Source organism: Rattus norvegicus, chromosome 19 (assembly GCF_036323735.1).
Source record: "Rattus norvegicus strain BN/NHsdMcwi chromosome 19, GRCr8, whole genome shotgun sequence".
In the NCBI taxonomy this organism is placed as follows: domain Eukaryota; kingdom Metazoa; phylum Chordata; class Mammalia; order Rodentia; family Muridae; genus Rattus; species Rattus norvegicus.
The window spans coordinates 37,539,742-37,555,303 of record NC_086037.1 but is presented as its reverse complement, the minus strand read 5'-3'; the positions used below and the strand labels follow the sequence as shown (position 1 = coordinate 37,555,303).

The 15,562-nt window shown below is 40.0% G+C and overlaps 1 protein-coding gene across 2 annotated transcripts in view; it reads right to left on the bottom strand.

Moving 5' to 3' along the window:
• The window catches only part of Neto2 (neuropilin and tolloid like 2), a 71,444-nt gene that overhangs the window by 33,658 nt on the left and 22,224 nt on the right, over positions 1-15,562 (bottom strand). For both annotated transcript variants that reach the window (XM_039097726.2, NM_001107417.3), the window contains exon 2: positions 3,743-3,799. In XM_039097726.2, the coding sequence (XP_038953654.1) occupies positions 3,743-3,799 (57 nt within the window). The remainder of the gene's footprint in view (positions 1-3,742; positions 3,800-15,562) is intronic.

The following is a 15,562-nucleotide window of genomic DNA, read 5'->3' as shown; positions in this document are numbered from 1 at the left end:
AAATGGTGGAAGGGGAGGACCTGCGAGCCGCTCGCTGGCCTCCTCCCACACGTGCAGTAGCACATTTCTTTGGTGAAGGTAAAGCAGGGTTAGTGGACTGAGGACAACCAGGTGCAGCTGATGGTGAAAATGCAACTTGAAAAGCTGGAGGTTGGAAAATGTAACAAACTCAAGGACAGTCACAGTCCTAGGCTTCTCCAACTTGGTCTCTTGAAGTAACAGAGACTTGATAGGGAACAGATTTATTTTTGAGGATCCCAATATTTATCTAAGAAAGGGTTAATCATATAGATCAGAGAGTCCCAAACATCAGTTCAAATCCAAGGTGAGAACCATGGTAAACACATCCTACCTATACCTACAGAACTCAAGATCAGTTGCAGTGCTCCTGTTAAAATATAATGTAAACACATATATAAGTGCATACATACAAGTTAAAATGTAAGTACATAAAAGGATAACTAGGAATTTGGAGAAAGCTTCTAGTATGAAAAATAGATTGGAAAACATAGAATAAAGCAACCCCAGGTAAAGAGAGCCCATGCAATGAAATTAAAATAAACAATAAACATGCAAACCATCCATCAAGTTATCAACCAACCAATCAACCAGTAATAACAGGGTTTCATGTAACTTCCCCAGAGACAGGAAAGCAAATATATTCATAAAACAAAAAGTACTTTTTTTTAAAGACAGGGTTTCTCTATATATCCTGGTTATCTTGGAACTTGCTTTGTAAACCAGGCTAGCCTCAAACTCACAGAGATCTCCCTGCCCCTGCCCCTGCCCCTGCCCCTGCCCCTGCCCCTGCCCCAAGTGCTGAGATTAAAGTGTGCCACCACCACCTGGCTAAGAAGCACATTCTTAAAAATAAAATTAATAGAAACAGGCTTCACCAAATAGAGAAAATGGAAAAACTTAGCAAGTTTAGGGCAGAGACAGGATGCCTGTGGGTATGTGTTAAGCGTTACTAAAATGTATCAGTGCCCTTCAATTGCTCATTTGGTTGCTTTCACACATCAAAAGAGCCGTGTTCACTGTTTCAGAGACTGGCTCATAGAGACTTAAATAATTTTGGCTCTTTCCAAAAAAAGTTCTGAAATTCTTAGTTTATGTAATAAAAATTGAGAAAGTCTCATTAGATTGGACAAAAATATGTGTGAAGCTATATAGAAATTAATTTCATATTTAATTCATTATGAAATTTCATAATAAACCCACCACTTTGTACAACAGTAATGTGATGGTTTGATTATGCTTGGCCCATGGAATGGCACTATTAGGAGGTGTGGCCTTGTTGGAGTAGGTGTGTCACTGTGGGCGTGGGTTTTAAGACTTTCATCCTAGGGGTTGGGGATTTAGCTCAGTGGTAGAGCCCTTGCCTAGGAAGCACAAGTCCCTGGGTTCGGTCCCCAGCTCCGAAAAAAAAAACCAAAAAAAAAAAAAAAAAAAAAAAGACTTTCATCCTAACCACCTGGAAGCCAGTCTGTGTGTTTTTGGAACAAGATGTTGAACTCTCAGCTCCACCTGTGCTACGCCTGCCTGGATGCTGCCATGTTGATGATGTTCTGAACCTCTGAACCCGTAGGCCAGTCCTAATTAAATGTTGTCCTCATAAGAGTTGCCTTGGTCATGGTGTCTGTTCACAGTGGTAAAACCCTAAGGTAAGTAATAAAACCCAAGAAGGCTGTGAGTAAATAATATGGACTCTTTTTTTTTTTTTAAAGCTCTTATTTATTTATTCCATGTGTGTGAGTACACTGTCACTGTCTTTGGACAGACCAGAAGAGGGCATCGGATCCCATTACAGATGGTTGTGAGCCACCATGTGGTTGCTGGGAATTGAACTCAGGTCCTTTGGAAGAGCAGTCAGTGCTCTTAACCACTGAGCCATCTCTCCAGCCCAATAATATGGACTCTTAAAAGACATAATAGAGAAAGTAGAGGAAATTTAAAAATCGAACAAAACCAAAATATTCCTAAACCAAAAGACAAAATTCATACTGAAAAATTTTAATGAGTGTCTTAAATCCTGAGTGCAGAGTTTTACGTTTGTTTATTTATTTATTGGTAAGATGGGTTTTGAAATGTTGTCCAGGCAAATCAGGCCAGCTTTGAATCTGTTAACCTCCTGCCTCAACCTTACATCTGGCATGGATTAAAGGCATGCACTACAAGGCCTAGTTTTGAATGCTGATTTGGCCCGAATCATGATGCAGTATATAGTCCAACAGAAAGAAAGGGAACACTTGAATGTGTAAAGGGGTGCACAGTGTAGTAAATGCGCCAATATCTCATGGTTCATGGTGAGGAACCAGTAGCTCATCTTTAAAACTGAAATGGCAAAAAAGCAGCAGCAATTTAAAGAATGTTATAAAAAGATTCTGAAAATTAAATAAAAGTAGCTATTTGTGGGTTAAGATGGTTTAGAGCAGTGGGTCTCAACTTTCCTAATTCTGTGACACTTTAGTACAGTTCCTCATGTTTTGGTGACCCCCAATCATAAAATTATTTTGATTGCTACTTCATAACTATAATTTTGCTACTGTTATGAATCATAAGGTAAATATTTTGGGAGATAGAGGTTGCTAAAAGGCTCGGTCATGGAACACAAGTTGAAAACCACTGGTTTAGAGGGTAAAAACTCATGCTTTGCAAGATGACGACATGGCTTCTGTCACCATAACTCAGGAAGCAGTAGGAGAGAATTCGCTCTCCAAAGCTGGTCGCTCCTACTGTGGCACAAGTGTGTTCATCTTTTTCCACACAAAATAAAGATAAAGTTTAAAATACTTATTTTCATAAAGCAGGAAATAGGAAGAATAGAATGAAAAGCTGATTTTTTCTAACTGTTTAATATACTTCAATTTTTATCATTTAAACATAACTTTGATGAATATAAAAAATAAAGTTGTACAGAAAATGCACTAAACTCTGACATCAAATTTGCTTCAAAAATCATCACACTATCAATGCAATGGACCAACTGGCTTTGAAGATTGTACTGACTTTACTTTTCACACTTGAAGATTCTTTTATTTTTCTTAGTGATAGAACTATGAATTTCATTTAATTTTTAGATGTAACTATCAGTGTACTAAAAGTTACCAGTGATGTTGGCTTTAAAAAAGTTTATCAGGGCAAGCTTTTTGTAGACGATTTAGTTAACTGTAGCTGATTTGGCTAAACTGAGGTCCATAGGTTGACAGAAAGCTTTAGGTCACTGCAATACTCAAGAACAATGTGTTGGTTAGTATTTTTTGTCAACTAAGCTAGAGTCACGTGAGAGGGCACCTCGCCTGAAAAGAAGCAATGCTTTCCGAATGTGACCTGTAGGCCGGTCTATGGCCAGAATATGCTATATTCTATTTACTATTTCTTGACTGATGACTGATGTGGGAGGTCCTAGCCCACTGTGGGTAGGTTCATCCTGGGCAGTTAATTCTGGGTGCTGTAAGAAAGCAGGCTGAGGAAGTCATGAGGCGTAGTAAGTCAGTAAAAAGTGTTCCTCCATAAGTCTCTGCTTCAGTTCTTGTTTTTAGGTTCCTGCTCCACCTGGTTCCTGTTCTGACTTCTTTTGATGAAAGACTACATTGTGAGACTGTAGGCCAAATAAATCCTTTCTTCTTCCGAGCTGTCTGTGGTCATGGTATTTGTCACAGTAACAGACAAACTAAGAGGACTATGACACAGCACTGTTCAGACTGTCCTGCACACGCCATGCACACCGTCCACACTTTACCTTGGGTCTTTTGGGCCACAGCAATCCCTTCCACTACGAGTACCGTTATTAGCAACACTAAAGAAAGAACAGGAAAGAAGAGTTAAAAAGTTGAGTTGATATTATATTTTACTAAGTCTATAATGATAATGAAGATCTGATTACAATAAGATTAATAATAGGTAAAATCATTTTTTTTAGATGGGTAGTGCTATGGAGGCCAAGCTAGCTTTGACCTCAAAGTCTTCCTTATCTTCCAAGTGCTAGATTATAAAAATGTGCCACCACACCTGGCTTAAAATCACCACTCCTTATCCACATTCACTACTGAGTCTTTAAAATACTAAATGCTATATCCTTGGGTTGGTGAAATAGTTGGCTCATTGGGTAAAGGTGCTTGTCACTAGCCTGATACCCTGAGTTTGATCTCTGAAATCTGCATGGTAGAAGGACTCCTGAAAGTTGTCCTTTGACCTCCCATAACTACCATGGTGGGAGTGTGTGAACATATGAACACATATGCACACATATGCACACACTCACATATTCACAATGCAAATAAATAAATAAATAAATAAATAAATAAATACATACATACATACATACATACATACATATATAAATGCTATATTCTATTTACTATTTGACCCCTAATACAACCAAAGAAAAGATATAACTGATTTTGTACTTGTTTATATAAATCAGAGTTACATGATGAGATTCTATTTTAAAACAAAACAAACCAAGCTAAACCCAAAACACTTCCCATCTTTATACTGGAACTAAGTCAGAGGAACAGACCCTGACCTTAAAAACAACAACAAAATGAGAAGATCTATGATAAAGACAAAAACAAAACAAACTTCCAACCTCAAAACATTAGGAATTGAAGCAAAACAGCTACTTATGTCAATTATCCTGTCAGAGGTAGCCGTATCCTAAAACGCATCATTCAGATAGACATAACTGGTCAAAAATTTTTGTTCCTGTTCTTTTCCTTACAAAATGATATGTATAAAATTTTCATGTTTTCAAATTCATAACTCATAGTTTTAAAGCTAGTGCCACAAAGCCAGTAGACAGGGTAAGAAATCAACAAATACGGACTGGAAAGGCGGTTGAGGGATTAAAAAGCACATAATGCTCTTTTAGAGGGCTGGGGTTCTGCTGCCAGCAGCCACATTGTGCTCACAAACACCTGTAACTCCAGCTCCAGTGGATCCAATGCCTTCTTCTGGCTTCCAAGGATCCCAGGCACACACGTGGTGCACATACATACATACATGCGGGTAAAACATTCATACTTATGACATAAAAGCAATTAATCTTTTTTTTTATTTTTTTTAAGATTTATTTATTCATTTTGCATGAGTACACTGTAGCTGCCTTCAGACACACCAGAAGAGGGCATCGGATCCCATTACAGATGGTTGTAAGCCACCATGTGGTTGCTGGGCTTTGAACTCAGGACCTCTGGAAGAGCAGTTGGTGCTCTTAACCACTGAGCCATCTCTCCAGCCCCAGCAATTAATCTTTAAAAAAGACATTAATAACACAAGACAGAAAATCAATGGAACAATTACGATAAAAAGAAAAAACTGTCAGAAAATTAACAATGTAATAGGCAATAAACCCTCATATACATACATTTAAAAACAAATGGATCAGGGATAGCATATTAATCATAGAAATAAGTCCCAGATTTGTATGTATGTGTCCCTGTGTGTGTGAGTGAATAATTTTAATAAAATAGAGACAATATCTACACATTTTGTTAAAATATAAAATATACAAATGGAAAAAGCGGTTAGCTCATCAGCAATATGTATCAAAAGGGAAAAAGGAATTCTGTTTCATCAGTCTAAACAATGTAGATTTGGGGCTACAGTGAAGGCACAGAGGCTGAGAGCAGTTGCTGTTCTTTCAGAAGACCAGCGTTTGCAGCATTCAGCTACAGTGACTCAAAACTGCCTGCAACTACAGGGGATCTCACACTTTCTTACAGCGTCTTCAGACATCTGCACACACGTGACATACATATTCTGTCTCTCTTTCCATCTCGTATACACTCATACACTAATAAATATTTAAATAAAAAGTAGATTTAATAAAAACAAAAGATATCATTAGAAAAAAAACTGAAGGCTAAAAGACAAACTTCCATCAAGTAATATGCAAACTGGGGAGACAGGGCCATTGGTAAAAATTGTTAGTGTGATCCAAAGGAATGAAGAATCCAAAGGCCTGGCTTATATAAGGTTACTGCCTAAGTTCTCAAGCTGGCTGGCCCAAGTGTTCAATACTGACTGGTTGATAGCTAAAGTTTAAGGCTGGGTGTGATGGTGTACACCCATAACCCCAGTACTCAGGAGATAGAGACAGGTGGGTTTCTGTGAGTTCCATGCCAGCCTGGTTTACACAGTGAGTTCCAGGTCACTTAGGGCTACACAGTGAATTACAGGGCATCTAGGACTGCATAGTAAAACCCTGTCTCCGAATCAAATCAAACCATCAAACACAACACAGTCAAATAGATCATTAGTTAGGTTTGTTTATCTTGGCAGCTGAAGTAGGAATGTGAGTAAGTAGAGGACCCCCGAAGTTCAGCTTGTGCTTTCCCATAAAAAAGTACATATGTGTCACCAACCAACCCTTCTGTAAACAAATTGTTATCAGACTTGATTTTTCAAAAAAAGATTTATTTTATGTATGTGAGTACACTGTCGCTGTTTTCAGACACAACAGAAGAGGGCATCAGATTCCATTACAGATGGTTGTGAGTCACCATGTGTTTCTTAGTCAGAGTTCCTATGCCTGCACAAACATCATGGGGAGGAAAGGGTTTATTCAGCTTACACTTCCACATTGCTGTTCACCATCAAAGGAAGTCAGAACTGGAACTCAAGCAAGTCAGGAAGCAGGAGCTGATGCAGAGGCCATGGAGGGATGTTACTTACTGGCTTGCCTCCCCTGGCTTGCTCAGCTTGTTCTCTTATAGAACCCAAGACTACCAGCCCAGGGATAGCACCACCCACAATGGGCTGGGTCCTCCACCCTTGATCATTAGTTGAGAAAATGCCTTATAGCTGGGTCTCATGGAGGCATTTCCTCAACTGAGGCTTCTTTCTCTGTGGTAACGCCAGCTTGTGTCAAGATGACACACAAAACTAGCCAGTACAATGTGGTTGCTGGGAATTGAACTCAGGACCTCTGGAAGAGGAGTGAGTGCTCTTAACCTCTGAGCCACAGACTTCATTTTTAATGGAGCCAGTCACATGGTACTCTTTTTGGAACCAAATGTCAGTGAGAGCATCTAGATATTTATGGGATCTCCAAGAACTCTTGGGTTAAGTGCATTTTGGCTTCTTGTTGAAATGAATTCAGAGTTTTAAAAGGTTTTAACATTATACTGAGTTTGGTTAGAGAGATTTTTGCAGCATCTGTTAAAACAGGTTATAGTGCTCTTAAAGAGAATGTCAAATGACAGACATTCCTAGTATAAAGAGAATCGTTGGGAGTGGTAAGGGAAAATCCAAGAGGAGACTAGTGTCAGATAAGATACTCTTAGAGATTTAGCCAACTTTATAGGAGTTTGGAAGTTTCCAATTCAATCTGGCCCAAAGCATTCAGGTACAATCTCATGAGCTTGCAATAACACAAACAGCACCCTATGCGACAAGGACTGTTATTTAGGAGTGTATGAGCACAGAGGTTTAAGGAACTCTGGTGGGGGCTCATGGTCTTTGACAGTGGAACTGGTGACTGTGTTAACAGCACAGAAGGGACCAGTGTGATGACCGGGGCAAAAGCACTTTCTGAATAAGGCTGAGTTCAATTCCTAGAACAGACTCCTCCTTAGAGGTGTCCTCTGATCTCCAGATGTATGTTGTTGCACATGTATGCGCTCATTCACACACAATAAAAACAATTAAAAGCTTAGAAAAGGAAAAGTTTCCAATTATGTATTCACTCTAGGTTTTCACTCTAGGTAGTATCAATTTCTAGCAAAGATCCTAGTATTCTTCCATGTCTAGCTCAACCACCAGGATGGTTTCCTCTTGGTAAATCATACCCTTAGGAATGCCCTCAGCTGTTATTATAATGAAGGGTTGGCATCAGGGTAATTACTCTGAAATAATTTTAAAATGCTGTCTTCACTCTGTGTTATTTGGGTTGGGTATAGTAGTCTATTTGTAAGATGGACTTACATGGCCAGATATCCAAGAGGAGGTACCTCTAATTTCTAATCGCTAAGACCTGTTTGGGTAGCACAAATGAAAACAATACCAATAGAGACACAAAGGAGCCCTGACCTTTTCAAGGTTAAGATGACTTTCAGAAAGGGAGGTAAGAAGAAAAGAACACCAAGTCAGTGAGGAAGAAAACTTGGCAGTAATTTATGAGGCTTGTGATGGGTGAGGGTAGGTTTTCTAGCTGACCAGTACAAGTTGGAAGGTTCATGTTGGTAACAATAGAGTTTAACCTTTTTCTTTTTATTTAAAGAATTGCTCAAGATACAAATTTAAAGGCAGAAAAAAAGTTAAGGAAGAAATAGGGCTTCAGAACAGGATACTGTAGAACAGGCCTTGGTGAAGTTGTAGACAACAGAAAATTATTAGGCTACTCATACCAAAGGCTTCAGGTAGGAGTATACTAGTATATCCAATATTCCATTAAGTTTCTGTTCATGGCCAAGGCCTGGGAGTTAGATGATGGTAATTTGTTCAGGGAAGTAGGGATGTCTAGACTAGCCAGAGCAATAATGAAAATCACTATTAGATTTCAATGGCAGAGAAGTTGAGTAGGGAAGACATAAGAATCAGAAAGTTGTTAGAGGTTATGATTCCCGCACGGTGGGTCAAACGAGCTGAGGTAGAGAAGACTTTTAGAGAAGTCTGTTTCAAGAGGATTAAAGAATTGGTATGGATGTCACTTTATATGATGAAGAAAGAGACATTGGTGCTACAGGACTATGAAGAAAGAAAATAATATATCACAGGAAAATAGTGTAAAGAAAATCCACAAATTTCCAGCTAGATGCAAATTCATTTTGAAGTTGTACTGTTTTGGTGTGGGTTCTTGGGAGAAGCTGTTCTCTCAGATTGCCATCTTATTTCTTGTGGGATGTAGGCTTTTTTTTTTTTTTTAAACTTGATTTTGGTACCAGTGGCAGGAGATGAGGTCCATTAACTGAGATTGAAAGGTTAGGAGACTGTTGTAAATGGTACAACCCTAGAAAATGAACCCTGCACCTGTCCTCTTTAGCTTCGTTGTACACAGATTGAAAAAGTCGCCATAGTGGGAAAGACTAGAGGAAACCTAACATCTTTTCTAATACACTCTCTATTACAGGCTTTGGAATAAGAGCAGCTGAAGTACTATTTAACAAAGGTAGCAGTACACTTTGCAACCCTCTGCAGTAGTGCACATATCCTCTAATGAGCACAGGCTGGTGAGGTAATTTGTCTGACACTTAGATGTTAAGTGCATTGAGCAGACAGTAATGATTCCAAAAGGAGATAAAAATGTCTTCTTGTAGGAGTAGAGGGTTGAAGGGAACTGAGGGAAGGACACTGGGCAATGGCATACTAAATATCTCATGAATTCTTACCAACTATGTCCTTCCATTGGTCTGTGCAACTTACTTAGATGAAGTAGGATGTTAGGAAATACCGGCAGGCTGATTTTACAATTTGAATAAATCGTCTAGTAATGAGTCCTTTCATCACTACAAAGTTCCTAGGGGATCCTTCTACTGAATAACATTTTCCATGGTTCTAGACTAGTGCTAAGGGAAAGCTTCAACTCAATGTGAAAACATGCCAGACATAACCAATAAATCCTGTGAGGTGGTAAGGTGAATAAACTTCCTCAGACTTCACATGGACCCCTACAGTGGGAGATGACCCTGGAAGCATGATTTGGCTTTCCAGGGTTGAACTAGGGATATATTTACAAAAACAATACACTTAATGAGAGTAATGAGCAAGGCCTTTCAGTAATATTGCTTTTTCCTATTTGACCATTTTGTCAATATCCTAGGAAGTCAAGAAACAAAAGATATAAATTAATCATGCAGGATAGGATGCCAATTAAGATTTACCCAAAGATGTCACTTAAATGATGTTTCTTTACCCTCACCCCCATTTCTCACTCTTGGTCATGAAGAAAATAGCTTGATCCTTTATTGGTTGGTGGCACAAACCTAAGGTCGGGGAGGACACCAGGCAGCTTACAGTCACTATGACATTGATATGCTTGTTTCTTGAAAGATTGCCATCTAAAGTTCATGTACTTTTGTTTTAACTTTTGGAGTCTTAATGACACCCAAGGATATGGTCCTTACTTTCACTGGTTGTCCTAAGGAAGTAAAAATTCTGTCCTTACAGAGTATACTCAGGTTACCTGTATCTACTGACTGTATAAAGTTGCTATAATCAGTGAATGGAGCTCTATGTTGTAAATATTGTTTGGGGCTTTTTACCTCACCTTAGATCATTTAGTTCCCAAATAAAGAACACAAACCTTTACATTTATAAAAAGCCTTAAAGCATTAGAGATGAGAGATATCTATCTTCAATGCTAATTCCCTGTCAGTAACCCTGAGATGTCACTTACCGTGTTCTTCCAGGCCTGCTCCTATTCTATCAGGCTGGCCCTCACAGTCATGCACTAATGTTCTAACTACCCGATGGTGACTTCTTCCTTCTCATCCTGTCATTCTCTCTTGTGGTCCCTGACTGAGACCCCAAGGAACCTTCATAACCACCACTCTCTTCTGTCCAGCCAGGCTGTAGGCATCTTTATTAACCAATCAGGGATAATTTGGAGGCAAAGTTTACACACAAAAGTTGGTATATGTGAGGATCTGCCCTTCTTGGGGGCAATCAGGTCTTGAGATACAGTAGCATTTGAATATACAGCAGACTCAAACCAACCCACTAGTGCTCAAGTCTTAGAAAGAAAAAGAATTGGATCCTAGTATCTTACGAAGGGAAACTATAGCTAATCTGATTTAATAATTACTACTGGATCACCAGAGATTAAAATATTTTGAAAACTAATTGTTGTAATATATGTACACATATGTAATATGTGATCCACAAAGGAGTTTCTTGTACATCTAGTCAGGGAGGAGAAAATGATCAGTTAAGGCAAAAAGGTCAGAAGGGACACCACAGTCTGAAAGAGGAAGCAGAACTTCAGAAATGGACACATACGAACATACTGTAACAAGTGATAATGAGATGAGTGGAGGAGGAAAAGAATTTCATATGTGGACTGCTAGCAGAAGTATTGGTATAGTGAGAATTGAAAATAGCTTAAATAGAGAGAGGGACACAGATGAAAGAAGACCCCATGATAACTATTCAGTGAGAAAGAAACCTCACACAGACTGAGCAAACTTTGGGCCAGTAGGTCTAGCTGCTGTCTGTTCTAACTGAATGGTCTATTTCACCTTCTTAGAACTTAGGCAGGATTCTTAGTGCCTTTTCCATATGTAAATATGTGAAAAGGAGGGATGTAACTGGGATGCTAAAAAGTGAGGGTTAGTATCATTGTTCCCTGACATCCTTGAGGAACTGTTTTCCATTGTAGAACCACTGAATCAGATTGGGACAGGAATTTTTCAGTAAACTGCAGAGATTAGAACACCAAAGATAAATTTAGTGGCTAGTTGTGGAAGTAACTTGAAAGTTCTAAAAATCTCCAGAAATTTCCTTTAGTGCAGGGAAGAAGAGAAGTTAAATGTCTTAAGGATATTAAGGGTAAGATTCAGCTCCTTATGTATCAGAGATAACTCCCAAATATGTAGAAGAATTTTAATGTAGCAACATGGGTGCTGTGATCACAACCACATTCTAGGTCTCAATGATCTGGCTGGAAAGCAGACACATCCTTAGTACATACCTTCAATCCTAAATAATGAAGGTAAATTTAGTTTGTAGAAGGAAGCACATATACTTAAAAGTGTATCTAAATGAATGGTAAAGTGATGAATCAGAGAACAATTTCACAGAATAGGATATGCCCAACTCTCATGAGAATAGAAAAGGAAAGAGAGGGAAGAAAAAGAGCAGTGCAAGAGAAAAAGGACACTGTTGTACCAGAACAATTTTAAAGAGCCAGGTTGTAGAGAGAATAAGCTAGACACAGGTGAAAACAAAAGAAGCCAGAAGATTAGAACATATTGCCAAAGTTAGTATGAGACCAAGCAGAACAATTCAGTCAGAAGCTTTAAGAAGCCAGATTGAATCAGTCATTGTGAAGAGGAGTTTTGAGCCAAAATAGATGAATTGAACCAGCCAGCCAGAGATCAGAAAGAACTGGAAAGGGTGAGCTTATTCAGTAGTAAGTCTTACAGGTGGAAAACATTCTAGGTTTAGATAAAGTTTTACAGAAGACAGAAGCTTCCAGAACTAGGCCTAGGTTATCAGACAAGGCTGTAAGTCTCGGAGACAATTGCTTCAGGCAGATCAAAGTTAGTTATATCTTCTAGAGGACAGGCTTATGGCAGAAATGGAGGCTTCCAGTACAGACTTCTTGGTATGAGCCATGTAAAAACTGTTGTGGTTCTAGGAGTTGCCTCACAAACCGCACAAACACCGATCTCAGTCAGATGGATAATTTATTGAGCATATGCCCCAGGACTGATCAATCAGAACCTCACATCAGACTCAGGAGCTGACTGTGACACTGAATCAAGATCCTATAGAGCTTTTTATGCCTGAGATCTATGAACATCTGTGCCAAGTTATTCCACCAATCAGGATTTAGGGATAAGGTATTTCCTTAAGTACATGTCTTTGTTGTATATTTATCCTGTTCCCATTGGTTAGGGTATTCAACTGTAGCAGGGGACTTGCCTTTCCTAATATTAATGTCTTAACTTGCCAACTAGGATGTCAGTTACCCACCAACATTTCTCTTTCTGCCATGCAGGACATCAATTTCCAGAGAAGTCTTAGGAATTAAATTTTATTTGACTCCTACTCAAAATAGAAGTCTTATTCCAAATAGTTTCTTATATTGGTGCAGGTGTTTCTCTTATGTCGGGGTCCATCCCAGGGGATAGCTTATAAAAGCTAATACTGGGGGGCTGGAGATGGCTCAGTGGTTAAGAGCACTGACTGCTCTTCCAGAGGTCCTGAGTTCAATTCTCATCAACTACATGGTGGCTCACAACCATCTGTCATGGGATCCGATGCCCTCTTCTGGTGTCTGAAGACAGTGACAATGTACCCACATACATGAAATAAATAAATCTTTAAAAAAAAAAAAAGCTAATACTGAGGCTGGAGAGATGGCTCAGTGGTTAAGAGCACTGACTGCTCTTCTGTAAGTCTTAAGTTCAAATCCCAGCAACCACATGGTGGCTCACAACCATCTGTAATGGGATCTGATGCCCTCTTCTGGTGTGTCTTAAGTACACAGCTACAGTGTACTCATATATAATAAATGAATAAATCTTAAAAAAAAGCAAATACCATAAAAGCTCATATACAGGTGTAGGAAGTGCTGCTGGGAGGTTGGTTCAGGTCCAAGCTTATTTTGGCTAACTGACTGCTGTTGTGATTGGTTTCCAAGAACACCAAAGCATAGAATATCCCAGTAACAACATTTGAGAAAGTTTTCTCTTTATTTTCCTTCCATTTTTATTAAATTGGGTATTTCTTATTTACATTTCAAATGTTATTCCCTTTCTCGATTTCCTGTCCATCAGCCCTGTAATCCTTCCGTCTCCCCTTGTACATGGGTGTTCCCCTCCCCATCCTCCCCGCAATTACCAAACCCCCAAACAATCCCCTACACTGGGGGTCCAACCTTGGTAGGACCAAGGGCTTCCCCTTCCACTGGTGCCCCAACAAGGCTATTCACTGCTACATATGAAGTTGGAGTCCAGGGTATGTCCATGTAGAGTCTTTGGGTAGTAGTTTAGTCCCTGGAGGCTCTGGTTTGGTGTGTGTGTGTGTGTGTGTGTGTGTGTGTGTGTGTGTGTGTGTGTGTGTGTGTAGAGCAACCATGACATTCGCCACCACAAGATGGTGCTGGCTTCTAATGCGCCCCACGTGGAAAGCCGGGATAGCTTTTGCCATTACAAGATGGCGCTGGCCTCCGCCACGCCAGCCGACTTCCTTTCAGGAAGTTAACTGTGTGCGCATGTGCGAGAGTGCCTTCGTGCCAGGTCTTTGCCCACTCCGGGGCGTGCCTATGAAATCATGGGTAAGTGACCAATCAGGTGTGGATGCGCCGCGCTAGGGTGTATATAAGCCACGCCATGCTGGCGCCCCGGGCCCTCTCTTTAAGATTCAATAAACGTTTAGCTACAGAAGGATTCGTGTCCCCCCGTGTGTTCTTGCTGGCGAGATAGCGCAGGACATCTGGTGCCGAAACCCGGGATAAAAACGCCACACCATCGCCAGGCGCCGAGGAGGGGTCCTCCGTCCGTGGAGAGAATCCAGAACTGCAGTGTTTTAGGGTAAGCTCTGAAAGATATGTTTGGTCTTGATCTGTTTCACTTCTCTCCCCCGCTAGAAGATGCGGTGGAAGTTTTTGTTATCGTTTTAGCAGCCTTCATGCTTTCTCTTTTGGTTTTTGATTTTGTGGCTGCTGCTAGGCAACGTCAGAGGTCCTGCCTAGAAGATGGGAGCCGCCCAAATGTAATAGCAGGACAGAGAGTGCTAGGGGAGTTACAAGGCAGCATGTCAGAAACAGAGCGGGATAAAAGATTAAAGAGCTCAAAGAGAAAAGATAAATATAAGAAAAAAGCCCCTCCCAAAGACTTCAGATCTGAGGGAGCGAGAGGTTGGGGAAAGAACACCCTGGGAGAGAAACAGAGAAAGGAGAAAAAAGTTTTGAAAAGGAGAAGCCTTTATCCGGTAAAGGAGTTAGAGTCTTTAGAGCTTGATAGCTCAGAAACAGACGAGCTTGGCTCCTCTGAGGAAGAGGATTTAGAAAATGAGGCAGCTCGCTATGAAGAAGAAAGATATGGGCCTAGGTGGAGAGCCACTGTGAAGAAACCGAAAGTTATGGATCCTTTGTGGACAAGGCTGGTAATTTTGTTTAAACTTCACTGAGTCATACTGATCAGATTTGATAGAGGTAGACTGCCTAAAAATTTATTCAGGAGAATCAAACAAAAGGACATCTCAATGCCCATACACAGCTTGATGGAGTTAATGTAATTGGGTTGTGAGTGGAAATATTCAGGACTGTGTTTCACTTCCACACCATTTGTGAATGTCAGTTGTGCTGCTCAGATATCCCGTAATATATCTCAGTATCTTACAGGAATTTGGTTTCAACACGTTGATGGACTAGTCCAGGAATTGAGACAATCCGTCGTCCATATCAACTCCACTCGAGTGGATAGTCACCGTAGAAGTGGTGGGAAAGGGGAAATCCTACCTCTCTGCTGACTCCTATTGGAACCTGGGTTCCTTTTCTGGGACACCATCTAGTTTTTCCCCTTTTGTCTATTGTCTGTCCTTGGTGCACCAAGCTGTCCATGTATGTCAGTTTATGTCTGTGGTTTTTGTTTCTTGTTGCTTAAATGTTTTATGTTTCATGTTCAAAAGAGAAAATGGTAAAAACTTTATCTGCCGGTCGTTCACACCTTGATTTGGTTTTAACTCGTTTCAAAAAAGAACAAATGAATAAAAAACAGTTTCAGTCGGCCTTTAGAGCCCTACACCTATAGCCAAGAGTCTAGGTCAGCTGGAGAAGCTGCCCAGGGGTGAGCGTCTACATGAGCTGATTATTAGACTCAACAGGTGACAAGGTGCTTCTCTTAAAATCATAGCTAAAAAGGTAAAAATGGTGCTTGGTCTAAATATTAAA